The 16,202-nt window shown below is 48.2% G+C and overlaps 1 protein-coding gene across 1 annotated transcript; it reads right to left on the reverse strand.

Moving 5' to 3' along the window:
- Window positions 1-5,214: 5,214 nt before the first annotated feature.
- Window positions 5,215-15,417, reverse strand: CLDN11 (claudin 11). Its single transcript, XM_054282852.1, has 3 exons — window positions 15,103-15,417; window positions 12,382-12,546; window positions 5,215-6,389 (listed from the first exon to the last, which is right to left on the reverse strand). Exons 1-3 carry the CDS (start codon window positions 15,326-15,328, stop codon window positions 6,157-6,159), a joined length of 624 nt encoding a protein of 207 aa, XP_054138827.1. The 5' UTR covers window positions 15,329-15,417; the 3' UTR covers window positions 5,215-6,156.
- Window positions 15,418-16,202: the final 785 nt, after the last annotated feature.

Here is a 16,202-nt window from a genome sequence, read left to right on the forward strand (position 1 = left end):
CGTCTGCACCTTGTAATATATTGTCTGGTTTTGACCTTGGCTTGGTGGGTGCTGTATGAAAAACACTGAAATGCTGCTCATTCCGTAAGTGTCCATATTTCAGTCTGAAACCAAACAGAGCTGGTGGATTGCGGGGCAGAGGTGGTCAGAGGTGGATGTTAAACCCCCTGAACATGGCCATGGCCCCCAGAAGTGCCATCAGACTCCCTGCTGCCTGTGTCCCCACAGAATTGTTGGTCAGCAGTGATGGGGTTTGGTCAGTGATTATCAGCAGGTCCAGTTGTGGAGCCCATCATGCTTCATGTAAAACACTGTGGTGGAGGAACAGTTTTTGAATAAACAGTAACCAAAACTCATCAGACAGCAACTCCCATCCTCCCCCCAGCTGCTGATGGCTGCAGATGGATCCATACCAGTGGCTCCAGTGCAGCCCAGACCAACCCCTAGTACCATGGGCTGCTGCTGTCATCCCAGGGGACAATTTAACATCAACAGGGGCAGGATTTCCAATACAGAAATATCCTTGTGGATTTGAGAATCTTTAATGCTTTGGTGCACTGGATGAGGCTCAGGCTCCCAAAACACCTGCCTGGCACCCTCTGTGGGCAAGGAGGTGCAAAGGGTGCCTGGACCTGTGCCCATCCCCATCACTCCTGGAATGCAAGAGCTTGATGGAGACACTCTGCCTGGGGCTGCAAAAGTATCCCTCCAGCTCCTGTCCCAAACAGTGGCAAAGTCCTTTTCTCAGTGGAGAAGAACGTCCAGTTCTGCAGATCTGAACCTGGAATGCTCTGGGCTAGCCAAGGGAAGTTTGGCTTCTGAAGCAGCTTCAGGGTAGGAGTGAGGATTTGGCTAAAGGACCTGTAAGCTTTGCTCTGGCATTGACTCCTGCTGCCCACCCCTACCACGCTTCTACAAGGAGAAATCCTGAGTGTGTCCCACTGAAAAGCTGCTCACGGGCCAGCTCAGGAAAACTCTGCTGCAGCACTGAGCTCCTCTTGTGATGGTCACTGCCCACCCATGCTTGGCTGCTCTCGTCCTTGATGCCTTAGAAGTACCCAAGAGAGATGGCACCTCTCACAAGTCTGGCTGTGTGTTTTCAGGGAGAAAGATTGATGCTATTTTCCTACCAGCTCTTGTACTATACCATATCCAAGGCAGTCGTTTTCGTCCTGCTCCCACACGGTATTTGGGCATCTGCTGAGCCACAAACTCATGCCCAAGCACCCTGTTGGGTCAGAGCCTGTTCTTCTTGCAGCCTTAATCTCTTGCTATGGAGCAGTTCCCAGTACCAGTGTCTGTCGTCACGTCCGCTCGAGTCACGCCGTAAAATTTGACAAGGGCTTGACCCCTTGTTCTTTGGTGTCTGTAGGAACTTCTCCATTGGATCTGAGCAGCCTTTTGGCTGCCCCCATTCCCAGCCACCCGTCCTCCTTCCCCTTCCAGGGGAAGATGGCTGTGCCCCATCCTGGGACCACCAGAGATCAGCATTTGATGCCACCACAGGACTGTCAGATGTGGATGGGCTGCTGTCAGCCCTCGCCATGCTGGAGGTGGGAGCTGCACCACATCCCACCCAACAGAGGTGTTTAAGGAGAAGGGGACCAAGCCACAGGTGTTGGGGGTTTGCCAGTGGCCAAAGGCTGGGTATACAGGATCCTTGCTCCCTGTTCTGCATGGCAGCTCCTGGGAGATGTGCGGGTTCAGCCTCTGGCAACTCATGTGCTGTCTCTTGTGGCAGCATTGAGCTCTTCAGTGGGCACGAGCAAAGGCTGAGAAGGCAAAATGTCCAGGTGTGCCCATCACCTCTGGGCACTGCTGGCCAGGGGCTGGGAAGAGGTGCAAGTGCTTATTTTGCTGTAACCCAAACTCCAGCCTTTCCCTGGCGTGCCCTGAGGGAGGTTCTCAATCCCTGAGCCCTCAGGAGGATGTGGCAGAGCGGGACCATCCTGCTCCCACCTCTGGTGAGAGGCACAAAGCCCCTCCATGCCTGCCTGCCCTCCCTGAGGGGCCAAATGCATGGTACAGATGGCATAAATACCTCAAACCTTCCAGGCCGGCTCTGTAAGATCTCAGCCCCTCCACAAATTCACTCGACATGGTCATGACCCTTCGGTCCAGCACTCCAGCATCCTCCACATGGCAGCAAAATCACACCCCAGCAATATGGGATGTTGTAAATCCAGCTTGTAAATGACCTTCACTTCGTTTTGTTCAGTCTTTCTGATGTATATCTTGCTTTTATTTTTTTTGCAGGTGGTACTTTCTGGTGTAACAATTCTCTGCAGTTCTGGTATGAAGTTGGTGTATTTGTTAAAAGCAGTTTGTTCTATCCATTTTTATTTTTTTTGTGGTTTCCAGAAGCCCATTGGTGCATTGTACAATGGGGTCTTGTAGTGTGTCATGAGAAAGAAAAAAAAAATGCAGATATGTTATGGAGTGATTTTTATTTTCAAATGACTGTGTTGTTGACAACTATACATATAATACATCTATATAATCGAGATACTAAGAAAAAAAATCTAAATTTACCAAAATCTGTATATTTTAATAAATGCATAAAGCTTTACTGTGTGCCTTTACATTTAAAAATCAAAGAGGAACTAAGGGATTTGTAAAGAAAGCCAGAGACAAATGTGTCTTAGAATTAGTTTCCATAGTAATGTAAATCTGTTAAATGAAAGACTAAACCAAAAAGTAATAATAAAAAAACATTCCCATGTAAATTTTGTTTAGCCAATCAGTACCTGAAGTTCTGATATTTTTTCAGTGCTAAATTGAAGCTAGAAATTAACAAAATCTTGCTTTAAGTAATTCAAAAATTCCATTTTAAAAGACCCATTTCAGCTGGCTTTATCATTTACTTGTAGTGTTGTGAGAGAAAATGGTTATCTGTTTACACAATAAAAAAAAGGGAAAAAAAAGAAGGAAAAAAAAAAAGCCAATGACCACAGGTTGACTATTGCAGTGCAAAGGCCTGGGGTGCACCAATGTGCTGGCACTCACCTTTCCCTGGAGGAGCTGGGGTGTCACAGCACTGTCCCCTCCCTGCATGGGCAACAGGGCTGTGGAGAGGCAGACACAGCTGCCTGTCCCTTTTGGGGTGCTCAAGGCCACCAGTGTCCCCCCAAGGGCTCCTTCCTGCTACCCCTGTTATTTGGGGAGTGGGGAGCCTGCCAGGTGCTCCCCCCATCGCGGAGATGGGATGAAGAGCTCCAAAGAGCTCCAGCTGGTCCTGGAGGAGCTGTGGAGAGCTCTGCTGGGCATCAGGAACCACCACCTCCACACTGGGGTGACCACCATGGCTCACAGGCACCACTCCACACTTGGTGTTAGGAATGGTGTGGAGCAGTTTTTTGGTTCAGGAGAATTATATTTGATCCTATTTTGAGTCTTTAGGTCAGCAAATGAGCACTAAAAGTCTTCATGAGCCAACAGTGCTGTGGCCAATCCAGATCAAGAGAGCCCCACAGGGGAGCAGGGTGTTTTGGGCAGGTACAAAATAGGTGTTTCAGTTTTGATCCTTTAAAAACTAGAAAAGTTTAATGTTCTTTGTGCTTCCTCAGAACTCTTCCCCTCTGTGGTGCCAGCACTAATACCCCATCACATTCTTGGCCCCATTTCCTTGCACCCCATGATTGCAGGTATGCATTTCCCGTGCAGCTGCTGCAGGGTTTATTTGCTTTGTTTGGTTTTTATTTCTCTTCCCTGACATAAAACTTCTTCCTTCCTCTGAGCAGCACTCCCAGGGCCTTTCAAGAGTTGGTTTTGGGGTTGGATGCTGGTAACCTGTGGCTGTGGGCAGAGCACAGAGAGCCCCAGCACCATCATCTGCCAAGGGTCCCCAGCACCATAAGGATCACGGGATGGGTGAGAGTGGAAGGCACCGGGTGCATCCTAACGGGGTGGGCAGGAATAAAAATCCCCTAAGCGCTGCCTGGCAGGGCTCATGTGCCTCCCGCAGCACCAAAACCCTCCCCCGGGCATCCGACCCGGGTGTTCCTGTGCTCTTCCCTCCAGGGCTGTTCTCAGGCAGCATTCCATCGCATCCCTGCTCGGAGGCGTCCCCCGCCGCAGTCGGTGCCGGGGTTAGGAGGGTGAACCCGCGGGCACAATCCACAATCCCCGGGCAGCCTGCACAAGCTGGCACGTCTGTGCCCCCCTCCGCCCGGGGCACCCGCACATCAATGGCAGCACTGACAGCGTCCCCGGGCTGTACAAGAACCGCCTGTGCCCTGCCTGTGATGTCATGGGCACAAGTGTCCTGCCACCGCCCGCCGCCCGCCCTGGGGACATTGCACAGCGAAGCGCGGCTCGCACAACAGAGCCGCCTTCAAGGCTGCTCGGGGTGAGCGGCAGATGCTCGGGCTGCTGCCCGTCCCCGGGCCAGGCAGGCAGAGGGTCCCGTGGAGCACAGCCAGCCTCCTTCTGGCTCCGTTCAAATGCTCCAGCTTCCCACGTGGAGGAGGGGAGGTGGGAGCTGCAGCATCCTTGACTGTGGCTGCATCACTCAGTTTGGTTTCTCCAGCTGAAGCAGACCAGGGACAGTCCAGAATGCACTGACAGCCTTGTTTTCCTATTATTCATCATCCCAAAAAAACTTGGTTGCCCAGACCCTTCTCCTCCTCCTGCTGCCTCTCCACTGGGGCTCTCCTCTCGCCCATGTCTGAGCAGCAGCTATTCCTCTTTTCCTTCTCTCGGCTTACACAAATTGTTTGAACTGAGTTAACATCTCTGGGAACAGATGGGATTTTGTACAGTGTAATTAAATTGCTACAGCCTCTGGTAAGGACAGAGTAAGATCTTGATCTTACACAGTTTTGATCAGAGCCATGACCCCAGATCAGACCCCTACTTTAGCTGAGAGCACTTTCAGCAGCATGAGGTCTCAACTTTGTGGTGCTCAGGGTCACCTCCACCACTTCAGGGGCTTTCTAATTCTTCCCAATACAAAGAAACCCACTAGTGAGTACAACTGGTACAAGCTGCTACTGGGAACATTGAAAGAACCAAAGGATAAGATAACAGACAGTCCCATGCAGGAAGATTACTCATATTTTAAATATTCTTCATTTAATGCCACAGCAGAGCAGTTTTTTCATCCTGAACTGCTATAAAAAAAAGAAAATCTTCAAAATCATTGGCAATCACTGTCATGGAAAAACTGGCTATGGAAGCACACAGGAAGGAAGGAAAAAAAAAAGTAGTCAGGGATTGCAGGTACTCTGTTATTTATTGTACAGTATTTCACTGAAAGTACAAAGGCATCATCAGTACTCACCAGAATTGTATTGTAACAGGTACATTATACTGCATGTTAAAATGTGCTGCTTTAACAAGGCAAGACAGAACACAAATTTAGAGGAAGAAAGAAAAGAGTTTAAAAAATGTAAAAATACATTTTTTTTAGTAACTGATCTGTACAAAAGAAAAAAAAAAGAAACTGAACCAGAGGGCAGGGATTAGAGCCCCCAAAGTCATTTATAACTATTTAAAAAGGCACTGTTATCTACCATGTCATTAGGACCTTTGGGTTCTGTTTCCTTCATACTGATGACTGTGGGGGTGGGGGAAACACTGTTACTAAAATGATCAGATTCATATAAAAGTATTTACAGAGAAAGGCAGAAAAATCCCCTCCTCTTGTTCCAAAAGAGAAACATTTGCCCGGTGGGAGAGGACAGCCTTTCTCCCTATCCTCTCTCCCCAGCCGTGCCAGACCCGTGACCTTGAGTGGGGGAAATCAAACAGTGAGGATGGGGGAGAAGCTGTCAGAGTCCTCCTAACAGTGGGAAAGTGTCTCTCTCTTTCTGTTTTATTGCTTTAAACTCTCCTTCAATCAGGGGAGCTAGAAGATAAACTAAAATCCGTAAACCCCACGCCACACCCCCAAACCATCCCGGCTGCAAGAAGAAGATGGGGCAGGCGGTCAGGACAAAATGGTGAGGACCAAGAGGTAGGGCTGGCTGGAGCTGTCTTTCTAGAGAAAGGGGGGGAAGAGACGGGGGCAATAATGCTTCAAACTACCAGACATTTGTGCTGCTTTTCTAAATCTCCCCCTGGGAGCCTGACAGCGCGTCAGCAGAAGCAAACCCAGGGCGCACGAACCCACCAGCCAAAGCATCCGACGGCAGCCGTGGGGCGTCCCCGCGGTGTCTACACGTGAGCGCTCTTGGCGTGGGTGGGCGAGCTGGAGCCCGAGCCGTAGTAGAAGCGGTTCTCGCCGAAGGTCTGTGCGTCCCCCGAGCAGCAGACGATGACACAGCCGCCGAAGAGGCAGAGGGCAGAGCCGATCCAGCCCGTGTAGAGCGAGTAGCCGAAGCTCATGATGGTGGTCTCGCGGTGCGCGCACACCGGGAACCAGATGGTGGCCACCACGCCGCACATGGCTGGGGACAGCGGGGAAGGACAGCGTTAGGGTTCTGAGCTGGAGTGGGGGATGGGAGATAGAGAGGAAACCCATCCCTGCTCCCTTCCAGTCCCACAACGGGATCCAGAAGCAGCGGCATCGGGGCTAGGTGTAGGAGATCTCCAAGCAGGAGGCAACATGGGAGACTCAGGATTGAGAGATGGAGAGAGAACAGCCATTGCTCTCAGGCACCAGCAAGAAGGAAAACCAACTGCTGCCTGACACAATATAATGTATTTATTAGAAGGGAAACAGATTTGTTCCCTAGAAATATCTTTAGAGGGAAAAATGAGAGTTATCCTTGAAATGGATGTGCTGGAGAACTGCAGAATCAGGAATAGATTAGAAATTAAGAGGCCATGAAAACCATATGGATCAACGAGAGAATAAAATCCGTGGACCAGTGTGAACTGGTTTAAATCCCTATCTCCACATGACTCACATGCTCTGTCCTCAGCCCATGTCCCTCCTCATCATTGCAGTGGCTCTACTGAGTGGTCACATAAACTTCACCAAAATCTCCCAGAACTCTAACACAGATTAGGGTTTATAAAATACAGGCAGAAAATGAGCAGGAACAAAATAAACAGCAGTTAGGCATTGATGGGGTTTTTTCATGGAAAGGGAAATGTCTCACAGCTCTGGAAAACAGATTCAACTTCCCTGTGGAAAATTTCTATCAAGCAATGGGGACAAACCCAGCAAGACTCTCCTGACATTTACTGAACCGAATAAAAATGGGACCTAAGGAGTCTGCAGAAGTGAAAACGGGATCCCACCTAGGGACTACAGCAGGTCAAAAAATGACTGTAGGCTTCACCTTTTGCTTGATATTCCATAGGGGGTTTTCCCACAAAAAGCCAGAGGCAGCTGCAGTGGTGCTGTGAGGTGGATGTGAGGGACACAGTCCCCACAGAGCCCCCACATGCACCGAGGGCAACGGGAGTTGATGGTGTTAATCACCTCCCAGGAGCAGGTCCTAAAACAATACTCCTTGATGGCCTGTACATCTGAGAAGAATTAATCTGTCAATATTTACTTGCCTCCGGGACAAGCTGTGCAGGACTCCATCCTTGTGGCTATCAGAGAATCAGAGCAAAACAATAACAGGACCATGGCAGCGTTACAGATTTCCACCGACCGTGTTAAAAGGTATCTGGAGGCAGTGTCAGAAAGTTAAGGTTGCAAGAGGGGAAAAAGAAAGGGGTGAGAGTAAAAATAAAATTGTTTAGTTAAAGCAGAGAACAAACCGTAGCTCCTGGCCGGTACAGCAAAAAACCCATCCCCAAAGCTGCAGTTATTGTGAGAGAAAATATTTTCTTATGGGAAAGAGAAGAACATTTGAAGGATGCTTATAAAGCCAGAAATAATTTTGGGCCTCCTCAAAGGAAGGGCCCCGCAGCTTTGGAAGGAATTTTGGAGAAGGCAGGGAGGGGAGAAGAGCATTTCTCCTGCGTGTGGAGTGGTCCTGCAAACAGCTCATGAACCTCCAAGGCTTTAAAACAAAAATGTATGAGTTGGGAATCCACGAAGCATTCTAATGGGCTCTGGACACAAAGCTGCTTTGTTGTCCGAAAAAACACAATCATCTTTTCTTTCTCTGTCAGCAGTAAATATATATATATATTTGTCTATAGACTATAAGAGCCTTATCTCTCCAGACCCTCCCCCACAAGACAGGACCAAAGAAAACACTTGCACTGGGGTGAGAAGAGCTCTCAGGGATGCTCACACAATGGCATCTCTTGTGCATGTGGCTCCACTACATGTAAAACCACCTTATTTTAATGCTGACAATAGCAGAAAGCTGTGAAACACAAGCCAAGGACTTTGCATGGGTTCACTTGACCTCTCTGTCCTCAGAGGCTGCCAGCTGCCAGTGACCCTGCTGCTGAGCAAGAGGAATGCCCTGGAACAGGACTGGGCTTCATGGCCCTGCATAGATTAGGTTGGGCTGTAAATCCTCTGAGGAGATGGGAAAAGGACAGTCAGCAATTGCAGTGTCTCTCTGTGGGCTCAGATTTTATTCTGGTTGTACCACAGGGAAAGGTTGAAAAAAAGGTGATTTGACAAGAAACACAAAAATATTGGAAAAGGAGTTCAGGGGCAAGTTTCAAGTTCTAAAATGGCTGTCCACTTGGAAAAGAAGTGTAGATAGAAGTTGTTATCCCTTCTCTTGTCAGGACACCCTTTGCCTCTCTCTAAACAAGAAATCCTCAGACTCTAGAGCTGCCGTAGACAATATAGTCCAGCAGAAAAATAAAAGAAAATCTGCAAAGAGAAGGACTATTTCATATTAGAGCAACCAATTTAGTTGGGAAAACAGGCCTGTTTTGATGTGGAAATCCTGCCTGCTTTTTGCAGCTGGAGGAGGCAATCTTGTAAAAGCCACTGCCTCTACCTAAAAAATCCTCTCAGCACTGCATGGCATGAATGTCCTTGCTCCATCAGATTGCTGTGAACCCACAGGGGTACATCCCAGCTCCCAGTGTTTCCAAGTGTTTTTTAACTGTGGATTTGCAGTAGCTCAGTCTGCTGAGCTGAAACCCTCAATACTCAACATCAGAGATGTGTTGGAGTCAGAAGGACGTGCACAGAGACAAGCACAGAAGGTGCTTGGGGAGCTGGGAGACAGGGAACAGGATTGTTCTAACTCAAGGGACAGTGAGTCCCTGCCAAATTCCTTAACAGTAAGTTAAAGGCTTTTTGCAGAAGAAAGAATACTTTTATTTCACATCTAAATTTAACTATTCCGAATTGCTGACTCAAAGTCACACGGATTTCTCTTTCAAAGCATTTAGTTGAAAAAAATAGATACTATATTTTTTTCTGTGTTCAAGGCAATCTTTTTATCTATGGTTTCACAAGTAAGCCTCATGCAGTCTTCAGAAACTCATTAACATCCTTTATTTAGTACACAATGGCTTATTTTGTAGTAGCAATTCCCACTAACATATATTTAATCTATTTTCCAATGTCTGACTCCTTCTCCTCCATTGGGAAAAGCCCCCTTGGTTACCAGCAAGGGGTGCTCCAAATTAGTATCAACAACATGGGCTGGGCCAGGGTTTTTCCATCAACACCAAAGTGTGAAATGTTTTCATAGCAGCTCAGAGCAAACCTCTGCTGACGGTTGTTTTCAGCCATAAATCAATTCTCTCAGTCAGATAGGATCAAGCAAAGCCATAAACACATCAGCAGCAGGATAGCAGGGCGTGCACACAGGTTGCACTCTGGCAGCCTGTGATTATCAGTGGACAGAAAAATCAATGGAATATCTGAGCCCATTGTTTTCCTGGCAACTTTTCAGCTTTTTATATTTTTTTTATTTTATTTTTTCTTTTTGGCTTTGAGCTTTGTTTCAATCCCCGTTTTCCCTTATACCAAATCTCAGTGACAAACTGCCATCCCTTCCCAGAGCAGCAAGGGAAGTTTGCTTTGGGGCCAGCTCCCCTGTTTGCTACCCCACTCCCTATTTCTGCTGCATTAGGCAGTGTTTTGGGGACCATTTTCTTTTAACCAGAGCTCTGGGTGTTGCTCTCCCCTAAGAGGAAAAATCTGGAGCCTGTGAGGTTGTGGAAACCATGAGTGAGAGCTCAGTGGCTGAGGGGTGAATAAAAACAGTCCAGGGCATGTTACTTCTAGAATATAATGGATTTTAACTCAGCATTGTATCTTTCAGAGTCTGATCCATGCTTGTTAAATGTTCTGGAATGGTGACACCTCATCTTGCAGCTAACAGATCATTAATCAGCTTAAATAATCAGCTCAAAGTCCTAAGCTCTGTACATTATTCTTCTTCCAAAGGGACTGTCTTGCTGATGAGCCTGGAAAAAAAATGGGCTTTGTAAATATAAATGTGGGTTGGTTTGCTCTTTCTTTTTTTTAGAAAAAGTAACCTAGGAGCAAAAGAAGCTTATTTATTCTTCATTTGTGATCTGACAAAAAGAGCATTATTGTAATTGTGACTAAAACATTGTGACCAGGCTGCTGATCCCAGCCCAGACCATTCAGGGCATCAGTGACACCAGTAAATCATTCACCTGTAGGTGCTTCAGAGCTCACAGGGGTGAAAATCAATAAGATGTGGTCCAAATCTGACCCAAAGATCATTTGTCTGCCAATGTCTCCGTGACACAAATGTGAGAGATGTGATCTCTCCCACTTCCTTTCCTCACAGGATCTACCTAGATGGAAAAATGTGTTCTGAGGCAAAGGGCAGCCTGGTTTATGGAGCACCACAACTCTCCATCATCCCCTCACATCTGCTCTCCTCCTGGTGTCCCACTGCAGCATGACTGGGGTGGGATAGTGGCACACCAGACACCAAACCCTGGTGGGACACTGCAGCATAAAGGATTTCACCTGTTCTGACACAGTGATACCCAACACTGGCACTGCAATTTGTCATCTGTGCGCTGATCCTATCATCCTTCTGCCCTTTGGGATTTTTAGGGACAGTCCTTCTGCCTCCACACCTGCAGCCATGCAAGCAGGGCTGACCTGCAGCACAGCTCTCCTCGACTGGAACCAAAATCTTGTTGCTTTTGTGGCAAAGTGCAGCTCTGCTGGGCAGGGCAAATCCACCAGAGAAGACTACTCTGGCACTAAAATTTCATTCACAGGCAGAAAACCTCCACCTTCTCCTTCACTTCCCCAAGCCCAAATAAATGACTCAAGGTTCCAGGGTAGGGATGAAGATCACATTCCTGTTCATAATTGGGATATCCTAGACGCGCCCTATAAAGCTGATGTTAGGACTTCTAGATGTGCTCTTAAACTCCACAGGGCCCCTTGGACTCAATCCCTCAGATTTGGGATGTATGAATTTGTGCTAACCCCAAGATGATGGAGGAGGGCTGACCTGCATGGAAGGAGCATCCAGAGGACAGCCCTTCTGAGTGCACAGCTATATTCAGTGCCCACTTGAAAAAAAAGAAGGAGAAGAAGAAAGAAGACGGGCATGATGTCAGTGCTGGCTGCCAGCGAGCAGCAGAGCCACACAAAGAGGTCACTTTGCCTCTCCCCTCCTCCTCTGCCACAGACGGGTGAAAACAAGGCCCCGCAGGCTGGTGCTGAGATGACGAGGCCTCAAGAACATGCAGGTGCTGCATGGGGGACAATGAGCTCCACAGTCTGTGCTGCTCAAAACAATCTCCTCCACAAGCACCAAGGACGGGAAGAAATTCCCAGGGGAGCTTGGAGGCCAAGGGGGAGGCTGGCCAGAGGGGGCTGGGAGGCACAGAGGGAATGCCAGTCCTCTCCCCGTGCCAGTGCCATCCCTCCTCCCATGTCTGTGCCACCTCCATGCTCTGTGCCGCCACAGAGGGCATGCCAGTCCCATCTTCCCATGTCTGTGCCACCTCCACTTACTGTGCCACCACAGAGGGAATGCCAGTCCTCTCCCCATGTCAGTGCCATCCCTCTCCCCATGTCAGCGCCATCCCTCTTCCCATGTCTGTGCCACCTCCACGCTCCTTCCCCCGTGGAGGCCACAGGACCAGCCCCATTCAGTAAGCAATTCCCACATGCCTCAGCTTACTGTCCCTGGATGTCCAGGGAAAATTTGGAGGCTCTGCCTTCCCTATAAGTAGCTTGGAAGTTCAAACCTTTTCCCAAAAAATCACTTCCACAGTGAACCAGGATGAACCACTGCCTGCAGGCAGTGCCCGTGTGCAATGGCCCTCAGGAGAAGCCATGCCTGAGGACTCCATGAGGGAAAGACAGAGAGATCCACAGAGGCAAAGACAGAGGGATTCACAGAGGCAAAGACAGAGGGACTCCCTCTAACCCTGCTTCATCCCTGCCTCCTGTCCTTGTCCTCCCACTCCTGTCCCTGCCTTTTGCCCACCCACAGGCTGCAGCCATGCTGGAGAGCTCCAGGCCCAGCCCAGCACAAACCCTCCCAGGAGAATACACCCCACCAGCCCACAGGGGATGGGCTGCAGCCCCCATCTTGGCAGGTGCCTTACCCAGGAGGATGATGAGGATCCCTCCCAGCTGGGAGCGCCGGTACTTGGCTGCCCCGGGCTCGTGGCCCATGCGGATGCAGGGCAGCACCGTGATCAGCAGGAAGATGGCGGGCAGGCCCAGGACGGAGGCCGCGATCATCAGCGCTCGACATGCTTGGACGTACCCTGCAGCAAGGCAAGGAGGAGGATTTTGTTATTTGGCACTAGAAAGGGAGAACTTGGAGGAAAGCTCCTGTTTGGTTAGAGCCCAAGACATGCGCTGAGTATGGGAAATGGGTTCGTGCCTGTGCAAACAGTAAATGTTCACCAGGCACAGGGCAGTGAGGCTGCAGTGCAGTGGGGAGTGCATGGACACGGGATGTGCAGGCTCCCCAACAAACAAACAGCACTGCCTGGAAAACACAAGCTCTTCCCAGAGAGACACTGAGAAACCATGGAGCTGGAAAATACGGGAAGGGAAAGTAAGAGAAATTTCCTCTAGGAAGGAGTTTCCCTGCATCTTTCCATGGTAAGAGTTTGATTAAAGAACAAGATTTTAAAATCTTCCAAATAAAACAACAGTAATTTAAAGCCTCAAAGACTCTTCCGTCATTTAGAGGGCTGAATAGTTGTAGACCCACTACGGACACTGCAGGTCCATGGGATGCTGCCAGCAGCTGCCCCGAGGCAATGAGCACTGTTGACCTGGGAGGAGGAGGATGAAGAGGAGGGACACTCCTCACCCACAGCCACACCTCAGCACAGCACCCCAGGAGCTCCTATTCCTCCCTCACCTGTCCCTGTGCACAAGGCAACTGAAAACAACAAGGACCAGGGGCTGTGGGGGTGCTGGGCAGGGCCATGACCTTTCTGCCTCTGGGAGGGTCTATGTATCATAATACATGATTTAAAAAATATTTATATACTCTATGTATATCTAAATTTTAAAATATATATTTATATGTAATGTATATTTACTATACAAAAATTGCATTTAAGTAAAATATACCAGGTCATTATTAGCATGCAAAAGGAAAAGGACAAATGTCAGGTTTGCCCCAGTGCCTGGTGACCTCCTCCAGTTTTCAGGACAGTCTCAGCACAGTGAGTGTACTCTCTGTCACCTCTTACTAGCAAAAAGAAGCTGTCAGATGCAGACACAGAATTCCAAGATGTTTCAACCAACACCAGCAAAGAGGAGCCTTGAGCACATCCCACTGACTCACAGGTATAACACCAGGACTGAGGATTTTCCTGTTTCTGGAAATGCAGAACTTGCCTATTCTGTATTGAACTGTGTGTATTAAATATCTCCTTATTTTTTTTCAAGAGGAAACTTTAAAAAAATTGTTACCTGAGGTATTCAGGTCATAAAAGCAGACCCTAAACAAAGGAGATGGCTGTACCCAGTGTAGATTCTGTGCAATCAATCCCAAGTAAATGAGAATAAAACCAATTCATTTTAAAGACTTGACTCAGACAAAGAAAGGCTCTAAATGTATTTCAGCTATTGGGCACGCCAGGATAAATTTCCCTCTCATGTCAAGCCATGGGTCTCAAATAGGCTACAAGCAGAAACATCTTGGTTTGTGATTTGCTTCTGCTTGAGGGAAGCTTTGCTCTCTGCTACTGCAAGACCCATTCACTTATTTATTCAGTTGTATTCACTTATGTTTCTTTGGGGCAAAACCTTCCTCTATATTCTCTGCTGGATCAGATTTCACAACAGTAGCAGTAAGGAAGGTAAACTTACTAAAATAAAAGTACAGACAGAGAAGGGGAGAATGAGAGACTCAACATTCCTAAGCACTGTGTGCCACAGACCAAGCTCTGTAACAGAGAGAAATTCAGGAATTATCTTTTTAGCCTCTTCTAAATTGCCTTCACAACAATTTAAACCAGTAAACAAGGAAACATGAAAGAAAATGACAAGGAATGGTCATTTCTGCCCTGTCAGCTTTGAGAGAGGCACCTTTGACATGATAGAGGAGTTGCGATCTAAAACACAGGGCAATGAAGTGCTACAGAGTGAACAGTGGTTGAAACTGGCAAGATCACAAACCAGACTTACAAAGACCATACCTCACAAGACTTTGGCAGGTTTAATTAGCCCAAAAGATGTATTAATGCTGATTAAACCTTGCTTAATTTTTGCTTTTCAGTAATCTAGATGAAAGTTACTATATCATTAAAAAATAGCAAGTTAAATGTAGTTACATCCGTTTGCTGTGTGAAAGTTCTGTCTTGCCTCAGAATCTGTGGGAAGCACAAGACCATCAAGACTAATGATGATCTTCTGAAAGATTAAAAGCCATAGCAGCATTAATAATAGATGCTGAAAGATTCATTATGCTCCAAACCACTTTAAGGAATCAAACCTTAACATTTGTAATAGTTCACCATCCCCTTGAAGTGCTCTATTACACCTCAGTGTGCTCTGTGTGTTTTGCAGTGCAATCCAGAGACAAGATGTGAGAGGAGCAGTGAGATTTTACTAAGAGCAATGATTAAACAAACATTAACTGGATTTTAGCAGCCACAGAAAGCACGAGACCTGGCTACGATTAAAACCAAACGTAAATCAATGAGAATCATGTTAAGAGCTATCATTCAACTTCTTTAGCATTTAATGGACCATCTCCTGTGTTGATGAAGCTGAAGGAGCTTCCCCATCACCTGTGCTGCTCTGGGCAAGGCTTCAGCCCTCACTCGGGGTGGGAAGGGAGGACGGCACACACTCACCCGGCAGTATGAGGATGTCCACGAGGGGTTTGCAGTGGTAGAGACCTGTTGCCATGACACAGTCTGCCCACAGCCCCTTGGATCCCAGCTCATCCATTTTCCTGCAGGTGGTGATGGTGTAGCCGCAGGTCACCACCCAGTCGTTGGTGGCCGTGGCCACAACCACCCCGATCCACCCCACGAAGCTGCAGACAAATCCGGCCAGGTGCAGGCAGGTGGCCACCATCTCCGTGCTGTGCTGGGGACAGTGACAGCACAGAGCCCACGGGGGTCAGCGGAGCCGCCCGGCGAGGTCGCGGCTGCTGCAGCGGCAGGATGGGATGGGATGGGATGGGATGGGATGGGATGGGATGGGATGGGCAGGAGCAGGTCCCTGGTCGGGCTGTGCTGCAAACACCCGGCTGCCTCTGCCCAGCTCCCTCCCTGGGAGGGGTCAGAGCTGCCTCCAGCCCCACGGCGCAGGGGAGGAGCCAGGGGGGAGCCCCAACTTCTGCCAGAGCATCCGGAGCGTCCGTCCGAGGGGAAGGAGGATGTGCGGAGGAGGAGATGCACGATCGCACCCAAGCGTGCCTGAAAAACGAGCCGGAGGGGTTTGTTCAAATGCAAAATAACAGCCTGACCATTCGAAATTTAGCAGAGAGGGGAAAAAATTAAGGTAGTGTTTGCCAGCAAACTTTAATAGTCGCGCTGGTACATCCTCATGGAAAAGTAAGGGGAGAAATGTGCTAGACAGAGTTACTCAAGAGGAGTATCACCTCATCATCTCATCAAAGCCATCAGCACAGCTGCAGGAAAGGGACAAAATCAGTCCTGAGTCTTTCGTGATGTTTCCAGTAATTGTAAAAATATAAAAGACCCACCACTGCTTTCTCTGCTGTGCCTGGGCTTTCAGAACTATTAACTAACACTCACTGAGTATTAAACATGTGTTTAACAGCACCATAGTCCCACTTTTGAATCCTCAAATTAAAATGAGCGGCTTTTAACTCAGACTTTCAGTCTGAGTGAATTTACTATATGAATTTTAGTACATTTGATAAAACTGGAGTAGCCCACTTCAAAATGCCAGAGGTGGAGAAACTTCCCATCCTCCCGTTCTG

This window comes from Melozone crissalis, unplaced genomic scaffold (assembly GCF_028551555.1).
Source record: "Melozone crissalis strain CALT ecotype California unplaced genomic scaffold, PUWL_Pcris_2 ptg000034l_1, whole genome shotgun sequence".
NCBI classification, from domain to species: domain Eukaryota; kingdom Metazoa; phylum Chordata; class Aves; order Passeriformes; family Passerellidae; genus Melozone; species Melozone crissalis.